The 14,802-nt window shown below is 45.7% G+C and overlaps 1 protein-coding gene across 1 annotated transcript in view; it reads left to right on the plus strand.

Annotated features, from left to right (window-relative positions):
- VWA5B1 (von Willebrand factor A domain containing 5B1) overlaps nucleotides 1–14,802 on the plus strand; it is a 125,276-nt gene that overhangs the window by 97,171 nt on the left and 13,303 nt on the right. The window contains exon 15 of the mRNA XM_075606050.1: nucleotides 7,767–8,001. Coding sequence (XP_075462165.1) covers nucleotides 7,767–8,001 — 235 coding nt within the window. The remainder of the gene's footprint in view (nucleotides 1–7,766; nucleotides 8,002–14,802) is intronic.

The following is a 14,802-nucleotide window of genomic DNA, read 5'->3' on the forward strand; positions in this document are numbered from 1 at the left end:
GGGGAGAGAATGACGGGGGGGAAGAGAATGACAGGGGGGGGAGAGAATGACAGAGAGAGGGGGGGAGAGAATGACAGAGAGAGGGGGGAAGAGAATGACAGAGAGAGGGGGGGAGAGAATGACAGAGAGAGGGGGAGAGAGAATGACAGAGATAAGGGGGATAGAATGATAGAGAGAGGGGGGAGAGAATGACGGGGGAAGAGAATGACAGGGGGGGGAGAGAATGACAGAGAGAGGGGGGGAGAGAATGACAGAGAGAGGGGGGAAGAGAATGACAGAGAGAGTGGGGGAAGATAATGACAGAGAGGGGGGAAGGGAATGACAGAGAGGGGGGGGAGAGAATGACAGAGAGAGTGGGGAAAGAGAATGACAGAGAGAGGGGGGAGAGAATGACAGAGAGGAGGGAGAATGACGGGGGGAAGAGAATGACAGAGAGAGGGGGAAGAGAATGACAGAGAGAGTGGAGGGAGTAGAGAATGACAGAGAGGAGGGAGAATGACTGGGAGGGAAGAGAATGACAGAGAGAGGGGGGAAGAGAATGACAGAGAGAGAGGAGGGAGAAGAGAATGACAGAGAGAGGGAGGGAAGAGAATGACAGAGAGAGGGGGGAGAGAATGACAGAGAGGAGGGAGAATGACGGGGGGAAGAGAATGACAGAGAGAGGGGGAAGAGAATGACAGAGAGAGTGGAGGGAGAAGAGAATGACAGAGAGGAGGGAGAATGACTGGGAGGGAAGAGAATGACAGAGAGAGGGGGGAAGAGAATGACAGAGAGAGAGGAGGGAGGAAGAGAATGACAGAGAGAGGGGAGAATGACAGAGAGAGGGGGGGAAGAGAATGACAGAGAGAGAGGAGGGAGAAGAGAATGACAGAGAGAGGGAGGGAAGAGAATGACAGAGAGAGAGGGGGAGAGAGAATGACAGAGAGGAGGGAGAATGACAGAGAGGAGGGAGAATGACAGAGAGGGGGGAAGAGAATACAGAGAGAGGGGGAGAGAGAATGACAGAGAGGAGGGAGAATGACAGATAGGAGGGAGAATGACAGAGAGGGGGGAAGAGACTACAGAGAGAGGGAGAAGAGAATGACAGAGAGAGGGGAGAATGACAGAGAGAGGTGGGGGAGAGAATGACAGAGAGAGGGGAGAATGACAGAGAGAGGGGGGGAAGAGAATGACAGAGAGAGAGGAGGGAGAAGAGAATGACAGAGAGAGGGAGGGAAGAGAGTGACAGAGAGAGAGGGGGAGAGAGAATGACAGAGAGGAGGGAGAATGACAGAGAGGAGGGAGAATGACAGAGAGGAGGGAGAATGACAGAGAGGAGGGAGAATGACAGAGAGGAGGGAGAATGACAGAGAGGAGGGAGAATGACAGAGAGGAGGGAGAATGACAGAGAGGAGGGAGAATGACAGAGAGGAGGGAGAATGACAGAGAGGAGGGAGAATGACAGAGAGGGGGGAAGAGAATACAGAGAGAGGGAGAAGAGAATGACAGAGAGAGGCGAGAATGACAGAGAGAGGGGAGAATGACAGAGAGAGGGGGGGGAAGAGAATGACAGAGGGGGGAAGAGAATGACAGAGAGAGGGGAGAATGACAGAGAGAGGGGAGAATGACAGAGAGAGGGGAGAATGACAGAGAGAGGGGAGAATGACAGAGAGAGGGGAGAATGACAGAGAGAGGGGAGAATGACAGAGAGAGGGGGGGAAGAGAATGACAGAGGGGGAAGAGAATGACAGAGAGAGTGGGGGAAGAGAATGACAGAGAGAGGGGGGGAAGAGAATGACAGAGAGAGGGGAGAATGACAGAGAGAGGGGAGAATGACAGATAGAGGGGAGAATGACAGAGAGAGGGGGAAGAGAATGACAGAGGGGGGAAGAGAATGACAGAGGGGGGAAGAGAATACAGAGGGGGAAGAGAATGACAGAGAGAGGGGGGGAAGAGAATGACAGAGAGAGGGGGAAGAGAATGACAGAGAGAGGGGGGAAAGAGAATGACAGTGAGAGGGGGGAAGAGAATGACAGAGAGAGGGGGGAAGAGAATGACAGAGAGAGGGGGGGAAGAGAATGACAGAGAGAGGGGGGAAGAGAATGACAGAGAGAGTGGGGGAAGAGAATGACAGAGAGAGTGGGGGAAGAGAATGACAGAGAGAGGGGGGAAGAGAATGACAGAGAGAGTGGGGGAAGAGAATGACAGAGAGAGGGGGAAGAGAATACAGAGGGGGGAAGAGAATGACAGTGAGAGGGGAGGAAGAGAATGACAGAGAGAGGGGGGAAGAGAATGACAGAGAGAGGGGGGGTGACAGAGAGAGAGAGAGGAGGGGAGGGAGAGAGGAGGGGAGGGAAAGAGAGGGGGGAGAGAATGAGGGGGTGGATAAGTATGAAGGAATCTACTAAGTATAAAATTTAAATTTTCCAGTTAGATATAAAAAAAATCTGAAAGCTAATTGTGTGTGCGGGGGGAGGCGGGCGGAGGGGGCGGGCGCAAGCTGAAGGTTCGCCTCCTAGTGCACCAAATACCCTTGCAATTGCCCTGTCTGTAACATACAGGCATCCGGTCTAAAATCATCTAAAACTTACATGCAGGTAACTTGTCTGTGACCTCCAACACTTACCAACAGGTCACCAGTCTGATCTGAAACCCTTAAATACTGTCCCACTGATAACCAATCAAAGACCTTCCAGCACAGACCAACAGTACTGACCGACAATTTGCCGGCCATGGTGTGGTGACACTTACTTAGAGTTGCCAGGCTTGTGAAACTAGAAAGTGCATGTATTTCTTTGGCTGTCAAACTTTCCCTGGGATTAAAAACGGGTGCAATAAATCAAGGCAAATTTGACGCAACATGGACACACCTCATTTGTGCAAATGATCTTGCATTTCTGTGTGTCAGCGTCTTTGCTCCAATATTTGGCCCATGAGCTTGCAATTTGGGGAGTGTCAATAATAGAAGCTAGTTTATATCTTGTATGTGCTTGGAAAAAATTCACAGGGTCTGAGATAGTGTAAACTTCAGCGGCTATCAATTTATGTCACTTGTAGGAATCTCTGTTTTTTACATGTTGACTCAAATACATGCACAAAAGAAGCTAAGGCCTCGGGCATGGTCAGCGCTTATGCGCTGAGCCGCGCTGCTGCTCGGCACTGAGCCCCTGCAGCCGCAATGAGAGCGGCTTTAGCAGGGGCTCGCTTACGCAAGCGTGCGTAAGCGTAAGTCTTAGAAATTTTTTAAATTCAAGCGCTCAAGGGAGCGCAGGGCCGGTCACGTGAGCGGTTCGCCCAATGAGGGAGAACCAGCTCCGTGACGTCACAGCCCCCCCCCCCCGCCCCCGGACGGCGCACGGTCTAAGGCCAGGGAAAGCACCCGCTTTCCCTTAGCCTCAGCGCGCCTCCGCCCGGCACAATTCACCATGGACGCAGCCTAATGCAGCAGAACAAACCTCTATTCGCACGTTATTTATGTTGAAACATCCCACTCAAGATCTTATTTATCAATGAAAATCTCACACTACTTTTAATTCACTGGGTTAGACTGCATTTGTTTAATAATAACTTTATTGGATATAGCTCTTTTCTCCCAATGGAACTCAAAGCGCTTTACAATTACAGTATACAGTACCTGCCCAGGTGAGCTTACACTCTATGTTTTTGGCGCCTGGGGCACCGGAAGATAAAGTGACGCCCAAGGTCACAATGAGCTGACTCTGGGAATTGCACCAGGGAACCCTGATTCAAACTCGGTATCAGAGTCACTGTCTTTACTCACTGAGCCACTCACTGTCTTTACTCACTGAGCCACTCACTGTCTTTAATCACTGAGCCACTCACTGTCTTTGCTCACTGAACCACTCACTGTCTTTACTCACTGAGCCACTCACTGTCTTTACTCACTGAGCCACTCACTGTCTATTACTGTTTTCATCAGCCTCACTCACTTTATCTCTGTCTCTCGAGCACGGTGCTCTTCTCTGCCAGTCACTCTCTTCTCTGCATGGAAATAAACGAGTAATACAAGATTTCCATTATCTGGCCAACAACACAATAACAACTTACTCTTTAACCCCTCAGTTGCCAATGGTACCAGTGCAATTATTGTGTTTCTTCATGCATTGTGGTGTCAGCACCTCCGGCATCCAAGGGGTTGGGAAGGTATGCAGAACCACCACCCAAGGTGGAATGGCCACAGTGAGGCTCTGCAAACCCTTTTTGATGTGCACTTTATCAATAAATGTAATTAGATTTTTACATCCTGAAGTTTTGATCGCTCTTTGTTCTCTCCAGTTAATCATTATTGGCTCCCGGGAGAGTGCCGGGAGCAGGCGAGAGCCCAGTGGAAAGGAGCAGCGAGCGAATTGATTGGATCTTGTCTCATTTTTGTCTGTCAATGTCACCGATTGGCTTGTCTCTTGCTGCCTCTCTCTTGTCTTTCTGTACATGTCATGTTTCCGAATCCTGAACATAGATTAGGAGAAATGGGGAGGTATAGGGAATCTGATAAGCAGACTCTTCTTCAGAGTTTCCATAGAAACACAGTTCAGGTTAAAGACTTTAATGCATCTCATTTGGTGACGTTGAGGGAAATCCAAGAAAGGAACGTGACCCTAAGCCTTACAGAGAGAGCTGGTCCCCACACAGTTCTCCAGTCCTTTGCAGTAGTAGTTTGCAAGCATCTACTTCATGGGGATTGGGGACTAGTAAATATTATACTCATGAGGACAAGGACTTAGACATGGGGTGTCCAACTTCAGTCCTCAAAGGCCACCAAAAGGTCAGGTTTTCAGGATATCCCTGCTTGAGCACAGGTGGCTCAATCTCAGCCACTGCTTGACCCCACTTGTGCTGAAGCAGGGACCGATTGAGCCACCTGTGCTGAAGCAGGGACAGATTGAGTCACCTATGTTGAAACGGGGATATCCTGAAAACTTGACCTGTTGGTGGCCCTTGGGGACTTTAGTTAGATACCCCTGACTTAGACAAAAAGACTGAAGATAACAGATTTCAGTGTTCAGAACCATGCTGCACATACAGGGATCATCACGACTGAACTCACCAATCAGATCAGTGGACTTTGTCCCTTGACCTACAGTGGACAACCCTGTACAGAAATAAGACCCGTTACACAGAAAGCCCCCTGCTGGCTCCCAAAGCTCTTCTGCCTACGTTATGGGTAGTAGAGCTGCCCTGTTGCACAGTGATCACTGATGACCTCCACTAATATTAGCAACGCATCCCACAGTCAACTTATTAACCCTTCATAAACCTGCACAGAGAGTTCTAATTCCTCACATTATGCAATGATCCATTACATAGATCACTGGTCCGTCACAGTGACAACTGACTTATTACACCAAATCTTGGTGTCCATAGTGTTGACCATTCATACACAGCTAACCTATCACTGGTCCCATACACTCAACACTGGCACCGAACATTAATCACAAACCTCCCACACTGACCAATGACCGCTCAGACTGATTACTGACCTCTCTTACACATTTCTAACATTGATACCTGACATGTCACCCCCAAGAATGCCTCATACAGAGCAGTTATCATTCATATGCCCCATACAGAACAGTGCACTGACCTTATACATACAGTAGAGCTTGAGCTCAGTGCCAGTAACCCTAAACACTACAGACCTCACCGAGCACTTAAACCAATGCAGGCATCTGTAGTATGTCATAAGTAGCCCATCTCAGTTTATGATTGGGATTTCAATCGAGCTTAGCCTTACTTAGTCTTAAGAGATCTTGTGAAGAATCTCATTAATGTCTGCTGTTCATTTTCTGAACATGTGGTAATGCACAAAATCCCAGATTGAAGGAGAAGAAGAAACGCTACAATCAGGGTGAAGGTGGAGAGGGGGAGTCAGGGAAAGGTCAAATTATTGATGCTCCCAACACATCCATGATGACCCTGGGGAATAAGAGATTATGTGGGGCCAACTGGCAACTCTAACATTGATGGATGAGGGATATTCTGTCTCAAAGAAACAGCTGCTTCTCATAATTATATTGCATGATTAAATTATTATTGGTTTAATCCTAAATTCTAAAGCAGAACTGCAAACACAACTGCCTGTGGCAAAATCCTTTCAAACTGTTAACCTTAATATTGAAGTGTCTCTTATAATTAGCAAATGCGCAAGAGCCAATTACTCCTGCGGTGGAGTGTTTCTCAAGAGAAATCCCAGCCATGGCTGGCTGCACATACCCAAAGAATAACAGCCTGGTTCTGGGTGCTCAGCCAAATCCTTAAGAGGCTCCATCCTAAATTCCTAGCTAATAGCAACGTATAGTCTGAAGTGCCACCTAGGTATAGTTTATGTGAAGCCTTCTGCATTTGGTGCAGGGGAGGGATTCTCTGCTGCAGTGAGAAGCAATAAGACATTACAGTCTTGTATGTTCACCGCAGAGTTAAAGGGAGAAACCTGCTAGTATTATGTACACCCTTTAATGTACAATACTGTGATTTCATCCCACCTTTTTTTTGCTCTTGAGGATGCTTTGGATCTAAAGGTTCAAGAGTTGTTTGTAAATGCACCATTATAGATTTCAAAAGCAGTGCATGATTCTAGCATTGCAGACGATCGAAGGGACCTGAGGGCAATTTATTAGTGTCCTCGCTGCAGAAATAAAAAAATCAAATCAAATAAAATATTCAATTAAGAGAAATGCATGGTTTTTTTCTTTTCTTTGATCGGCTTGCTTTTATTTTTATTCTATTATTTGCCACCTGTTTGCAGCTGGGAGACATTGATGAGCAAAACATCTCAAGATATGATCTGTCCTGTGATTAATAGTATTTTGGAAATTTTTGAGTGAACCTCAGATATGGTCTTTCTGACGTTCCTGATGGTATTAGCAGTTAAAATGATTTGGACTGGTCCGAAGTTAGTTTATTCTTGATTGTATACTTGTACAATTCTAGAACCTGCCTGCCAACTGGATTTTGGCTCATGGATTGCCAGCAGCGGGTGACTCCTGTGACTGTCTAGATTTCCTGTAGTTGGAGCGGGTGACTTTAATTAACTTGTTGAATGAATGGTCCCAGTTCATGATGAGCACATACTGAATAACGGATAGGTGTGTGTACATTGTTGATATATATTTTTTTTTACAAATCCACACACACAGCAAAGGGTGGGTAAAAAAAAAATCATGAATGCACACTCTCTTATTCGTTATTCTTATAATTACTGGTGCAGGGTCTTTCTATGGTAAACTATAGCACAATACAAATGTTTTGATTACAGTATGAAAAACACAATATTTTTATGGTATAATGTCAAAAGGTGGGTGGGAAAATCTTGGGTACCATGAAAAACAAAATGCCTCGAAAAATTAATCATTGATCATTAGAGATAATAGCAACTTGTCTGTATAAATGACTGAGTATAGGTACAAACAACTTCCAATTAAAGTATCATCTCTTACAACATGCATTGTTTTTCTAGCAAACTTCCAGATATGTCAAAATCCAGGGACTGAAATCAGTGAAATATTAGGGTTATGGGCCAAAATATTGTATTGTAATTAAAAAGTCCAGAATTTTACCAGTGAGACTCCATTGAAGTCTATGGGATTCTGATGCTAAAAATCAGAGCGAGTGACTCCAAATCAAAGAAACTCACAGACAATCAGTGAGAGTTGACTTGTTTGAACATAATATTATGGTGGCTGGAGTGTGATAAAGTGGTTCACCAGTAATTATAAGCCGATAATGGTCCTCCCCTTTTTTTTCTCCCTTCCATCCCTGTATTCCATCAGTCATCCTTATCCGCCAACCCATTTGTCACCACAACAAAGATTAGAGGCACCGGTGCCAGGCGTCCATCTCTACTTCAACAGAGCTGCCTCTCATTCTGCCATGATGGGGACTCCCCACTGATACATGAGAGTCTGCAAGCGGCCAACACAGAAAGACCCTCCACACAGCAGGAGACTTCCCTCTCTCTGAAATCCTCCTCTGACAGTCAGCCTTTCAGCAGCCCGGGGGACCTGGGTGAGGCTATATTTAAAGGTCCATGTATTAGTCTATGGGGCACAGGCATAAAGTGCCGGTACGGGTTATCGCACCCGTCCTGGTGTTAACTCACATTGACTCGAATGGGAGTTAACGCCAGAACAGATGCAATAACCTGTATTGGCACGTGATGCGTGTGCCCCTGTGTGTGCAAGACGGTAAGGTGGAAACACTTACACTGCTCAGGTTTCCACCAATGGTCTGTTAGGTAGTGGAACTGTCGCCAGATTGCAAGACTTTCTAACCTTCTTAAACAATGATGTTAAGCTCTTTGGAGCTCAATGTAGAAAGGATTAAATCATATTTATTTTCTGAAAACAGAAAGGGAGAGAGAGTTTTATTTGTAATAAATCCCATTATCTTTTCTAAAAAGGAGGTTAAACTGTAAGTAATTTGAAGATGGAAAAAGTGGTGCTGCAGGTCTGTGTATAACAAGTAGTGGTACTCCATACCATCATACTTAACCACTTGTCTCAAACAGCTGCTTTTCTAAAGATAGAACCAGGTTGATGCTTTGGAAGATGATATCTAGGAAATCTATTGATTTAAATGATTACTTCCTTATTTTTAAGGTTATGGGGAGGGCTAGGCTGGTTTATCAGAAGGGTGCCACCAGTGGATTCTAGCTGAGTGTGTGCAGAATAATCACCCGTTTCAAGAGTAGGGTGGAACTGCAGGGTACCTGAGCAGGTATGTTTATCTTATCCATGCCCCTCTGGAAGTATAGTGGTTAAAGGGGCAATCCAACATAGCTCTTTATAAAAATCATAAACAAATGTAATATTCCTTGAAGAAAACATTTACTTTTGGTGTTGCTTAGAAATAGAAGGTTTTCCTCAGTCGAGACTCCGGAAGGCAGAATGCAAGTCTTATCAAGCACTCACTTGGCATGCGCCCTCCGTGTTAAAGGCTGAAGAAGGAGATTATAGGGCTGGCCCTTCACCTGCAGATGGAAGTGTGTGCTGATTCTGCTCAACACACACAGTAACACAACATAAAAACATAGGAGCTGAAGGGGGCTGCTTCCTTCTACCGATATGCAGCTCGCTATGGGGTCTGTGTAACAAGGCAATTAGTGTTGTGCCTCTTGGCATTTGCTTCAGTTCTTGCCCTATGTTCTTCAGCTGGGAATTTGAGGAGTGTCAATAGGAGGCGTGAGGGAGGACGTTACCTAATTATAATATGATGTATCAAACACTGCATCTTTGTGCCTCTCTTTTTCTCCCTTTAAGGAGTGTCCAAGCTGCCGTTTTTGTTCTCTCCCCCCTTTAATATGTGCATCAATGCAATCCACACATTGATAAGTAATTAGCTAAATGGCCGATTGATCTGTTCTCCTGTGATTGATCGGCGAAGATTCGGCTCAGGGGGTTCACTAAATGGTTGTCAGTGCAGCAGAAGAGGACCAAAGATGCAAAGTTCTGTGGGGAAGATCATGTGACCAGGCAGTCACTAGATACAGTTGGTGCACTGCTAGAGAGAGGACAGGGCTCAAAAAGGGCTGTGCCAAAGCCTGTTTCAGAAGAGGAAGGGGATGTGACTTTGTAAATAGAAACAAAAAAATGCTTGTTACATTATAATACATTAAAAATGTCATTCAGAGTTGTTTAAAAAAATGCTACAAATATTTTCTCATAGTACAGAACTGATTTATTTTAAAAAAAAACACACGTAGGATATTGCTTGGTCTGCAGCTTTAAAGGGGCAATCTACATTTTTTAAAACCATTTGTTTACATATGATTGAAGCAGGGGGACTCCGGACCTGAACCCTATTCATTTCACCTCTGGGGACCCCCTGCTTCCGGACATACAGACCTCCAAAGGGGATGCTGGTATCTCCTCTGCAACTTTAACGCTCCCACTTCACGTGGGCCAATAGAAAGCTGCACCAGATGACATCACGGTTTCCTATTGGCCCGCAGAACGCGGAAGCTTTAAGAACCGGCCATTACATGAACCTCAGCTAGCGAGCCGGAGAGGCTACCGGCACCCCCTACAGAGGTAAATATCCCCGGAAGCAGGGGGTCCCCAGAGCTGAAATGAATGGCGTTCAGCTCCGGAGACCACCTGCTTCAACCCAATGTAAAATAAATTAGAAAAGGAGGAAAAAAACAGCCAGCTTGGATCTTTCTCAAAATATCATCCCTGTCTGATGTGGCGCAAACCTTCTTGTTGATAAGTCTGTGCCACATGTAACAAACTTGAGGAACAAGCTTATTACCCATCACACACCTGCACAAAATAGTGCAGTGCGTCAACACACAAGTTTTCCAGTGTGTTGGTGATACATGAACCTGTCTGTATACAAACTAACTGCAACACATGATTGAAAATAGCTTTGGCTGTCTGATTTAAACCATTGTTATTTAACCCTGGGACGTGTCACCTGTTTTACATGCTTAGGATGGACTGTACTCCGAAGCGCAGATGTAACCCAGGGTTTTGCTGATGGGAATGCAGATATTGTCCATCACTAATGTGTTAGCAGCTTAGCTCATAGCTGACAGAGGGCTCTATGGTAGGGGGTTCGCAACTCCAGTGCTCAAGCCCCCCCAACAGGTCAGGTTTTCAGGATATCCCAGCTTCAGCATAGGCGGCTCAATCAGTTTCTCAGCCAAAGACTGAGCTGATGATTGAGCCACCTGTGCTGAAGCAGCGACTGATTGGGCCACCTGTACTGATGCAAGGACTGATTGAGTCAGCAATGCTGAAGCTGGGATAAACAAACGCACAACGCCAGCGAGCTCTAACTCCAAAACCCACTGCATCATATATATATATATATATATATGTAACACACTCCCCTCCACCCGTGGGAGATGTGTAGCTACGGTGTGTGTGGTGCAATACCTGTGGCTCACAGGAGGCCTGAACCTCCGCTGCTAGGAGCCTGGGGTGTATCCTGGAACGATGGGTGACAGCGCCTCCACCTGTACGGGATTCTAGGGTGTAGAATAACCCCGTTACAGGACCCACATACAATAAAGAATACACAATAGTATGTTTAGAACAGTTGACTATATGCATAGAACAATCATAAACAATAGTGCCACACTGTAACACTAGGCCTCGCAGGGCTGTACCCCACACCGTGTTCCCCAACACGTGTCCTCAGTCCCACACCCACCCAAGTGTGTGAGACAGCGTTGCCCACTAAAGGTGAGGTATAGGTTGGTGCACGTGTTGTGGTGAGGTACCTGCTGGGTGTGTCCACACCCGGGGCGCACAGATGCTATACTTGGGATCCACGGATCCAGAGGGGTGATCCACGATGCCTCCACCCCTATGGTGGGTGGCTCCCGCGTGGAGTGATCCACCTTTAGAATGTCTCTTACTTCTGATGCTGGATGATCTAATTGCAGACCACCAAGGACCAGGATGCCAACGCGTCCTGGCTGTGTCCCTCACTTCTGCTGGTACTACAGAGTCGTGTCCCTATCCTATGGGCCGGTCCCTGCAGCAACCACAAGCTGAGGGGAGTCGGGGCCTAGCTGGGGCCTAACAGGGGTGATTCTGGCCTAGTGCAGGAGTTACACCCCCCCGCACATACCTCCTACCCTGTCCCTGTCCCATCTCCGACTGACTAACATGGTCTACGCGTGCGAATTGTATCTCTTCCTCAGCAGGGAAAAGCTGCAGCCCTATTGGCTCTGCTGGCTCAGCTGACTAACAGCCCTTGGGGCTGCTGGGGATTGTAGTTCCGTATGCGGAGCCTATAGGAAATGGCCGCCGCTATGCCTAAGCTACTGCACATGCGCAAGCCTCTCTCCCTACTGGCCACCGTCCCTGGTGACTCTGCGCATGCGCAGCTTTAAAGATGGCAGTCCCCGCTAGCCGGGTGTACCGCGGAACCTCCGCAACACCGGAGCGCTCCCAGCTCACTGCCCCCACCTGTCTGGCTAGTCGCCGGATTTGCCACGCACTCCGGCGGCCCTGGGCCAACCACCGCAGCAGAGGTAGGAAGGGGGGTCCAGGGGGAACCCTGCTACACTTAAATAAATATATATATATTTATGTCAAAAGGAGTGCTACTGGGCGTGGCCAAATGTATGGAACAAAAGACAGAAAAAGAAACCCAATTTGACAAAATATATAGTAATTAGCAGTGTTCGGCAAACCTATACATTTGCACGCCCCGGGCGAGTGGATTTAACATCGTGGCGAGCTCCTATTGGCCCAAGCAGCACACGTGTGGTACTAGGTGGCGAGTAGATTTTTTTATTCGGCGAGTAGATTTTTTGGTGATTTGTCGACCACTGGTAATTAGTATATAGTTAAATACTTAAATGATAATATTCTCATAAACAAGGGTCATTTGGTTAAACCCTTTGACCAAAGCATTATAAGCCTGCAAGCCAACGTCAAGGCATGACCAGGGTTTAAGCTCACCCCTCCCCACTTTTAAAGGAAGGAAGGTTCTTTCATTATGCTGTAAGGATGCACTCACTGCAGTCACTCTCCCTCCCCACAGCTAAAGGAGAGGTTTCAACTGGTCAGTGTTAGGACCTGCAAAGTTTGGTCGTGCCGTGACGTTGGCTTGCAGGCTTATAACGTTTTGGCCAAAGGGTTTAACCAAATGACCCTTGTTTATGAGAATATAATAACAATAGCATGTTCTTGTATAGCACTGCTAGTTTTACGTAGCGCTTTACAGAGACATTTTGCATGCACAGGTCCCTGCCCCGTGGAGCTTACAATCTATGTTTTTGGTGCCTGAGGCACAGGGAGATAACGTGACTTGCCCAAGGTCACAAGGAGCCGACACCAGGTTCCCCTGCTTCAAACTCAATGCCAGTCAGTGTCTTTTCTCACTGAGCCGCTCCTTCTCCCGTTGATGACCCATGTTTATGAGAATATTATCATTTAAGTATTTAACTATATACTAATTACTATATATTTTGTCAAATTGGATGTAGCATTGGGCTTTTCTGTCTTCTGCTGAAGCTGGGATATCCTTAAACCTGACCTGTTAGGGGGTCTTGAGGACTGGAGTTGAGCCCCCTGCTCTACCGTACATGCGTTTCTGGCAGCAAAGAGGGGGAAATATGCTCCCTAGTCTGATGTGTGTTAAAGATACACCCTATGGCCCAGATCCAGAAGGTCCATTAGCGGGGTGCTAATAACAGGGTGCTATCAAAACCATTAACAGACATTATTTTCCTTGAGGGTAATGCACATCCAGAAAACCAAGTATAGGCAAAAACAACAGCCGTCGTATATTTACATTAGCATAGGCTTAACGCCACTTTAAGTTAGCGCAACCTGGGAGAGAAAGAGAAAAAGATAGACAGAGACAGAGAGGAGTCAGTTCTGTTTTTAAAGCTGCAGTTCACGCTCCCGTTTTTTTTTTTTAGTTTTTTTTTTTAACTTCAATAGTTTCATGTGGGCAATCTCTACTTACCTAAAAAACTGCATAGCTGCCGGTCAATTCGTTCTCAGCCTATTGATCGGCAAAGTTTGGCGACATCTTTAAATATGGGGAATGTAAATCGTTGCTATAGGAACAAGCATGCTTGTTAAAATAGAATACAAGAAAATTGGTCTTTCAAAGTTGTTTTTTTTTTAAAACGAAAATGCTAAAAGTATTTTTTCTTACTACAGAACTGATTTATTAAAAAAACACACACGCAGGATATTGCCTGAACTGCAGCTTTAAAGTCCTACGTTATTTATTTACCCCCCCCCCACCCCAAACATTCTTTTAAACATTGCGTGGAAAGATACCATAAAACCGAGCACACCTGGGATACCTGACAACTATGCTAATTTGGATATGCAAAGTATATGTAAATGATTTATATTAGCATATATCCCAGGTACCTCAGGCAGGTTGTATACCTACCCTCCCACCGACCCATATTTCAGGGCCTGGGTGGGAGTAAGGTCACGGTTGGATATGACCTCATGTAACTAGCATCTCATTAAACCCCTACTTTATAGGAGCTCGGTGGATATGCGTTGTTAGGGGGATCGCCTCTGACATATCGGCTCTAACGTACGGTACAGTCAACGCAAAGGCATTTTCTGCCGAAAATAGCTCTTATCAATGCATTATTGACCTATGAAGATGCGTGTTATCACTCAACGAGGTGTTAGCTTAGCACATCGTTAAGTCAATAATGAAGCTCTGTGGATCTGGCCCCATGTGTGTTATTATTATTATTATTTTACTAATCGGAGAACAAAAAAATAACGTTGAACATACCCATGTGGTGGGACATTGCCTCATTAACAGATGTGTATACACTTCAAATGTGGCGCTTGGGTGCTTTTTGGTATTTATTAATGCACCATGTTGGGAAACAGTAGAGTTCTGTGAGTGTCGTCAAATTAGTTTTTCTTAAATTCAGCATTTTTGCAAAAGTTTACATTGTTTTGAATGTTGCCACTTTTGTCAGAATTCCAACAGATCTTCACCAATTTCACCAGAATTATACGATTATTATTACTGCCGTGAGGTGATATGTACATTAATGGCGCTATATAAATAAAGATATACATACATACATTATAAAAAAGGGCCATTGAATGGTTGTGGAATATTTTTTGCAAAGTTTGCAGACTTTCGAGGCATTTTTCGTGAAAAAAGCAGGGAAATTTCGTCTGGTTCACGAATTTCAGCAACAATTTGGCACATCTCTGATGATCAGTATTGATTTGTAACAAAGAAAAATATTAGTTTTCATGTCTTTATACTGTGCATGTCTGGAGAATCAAGGGTGTCTCTCAACATGCGACTGCATATTAATAAAACTTCCCTAAAGATATTGGTGGAAGA

Source organism: Ascaphus truei, chromosome 6 (assembly GCF_040206685.1).
Source record: "Ascaphus truei isolate aAscTru1 chromosome 6, aAscTru1.hap1, whole genome shotgun sequence".
Taxonomy (NCBI): domain Eukaryota; kingdom Metazoa; phylum Chordata; class Amphibia; order Anura; family Ascaphidae; genus Ascaphus; species Ascaphus truei.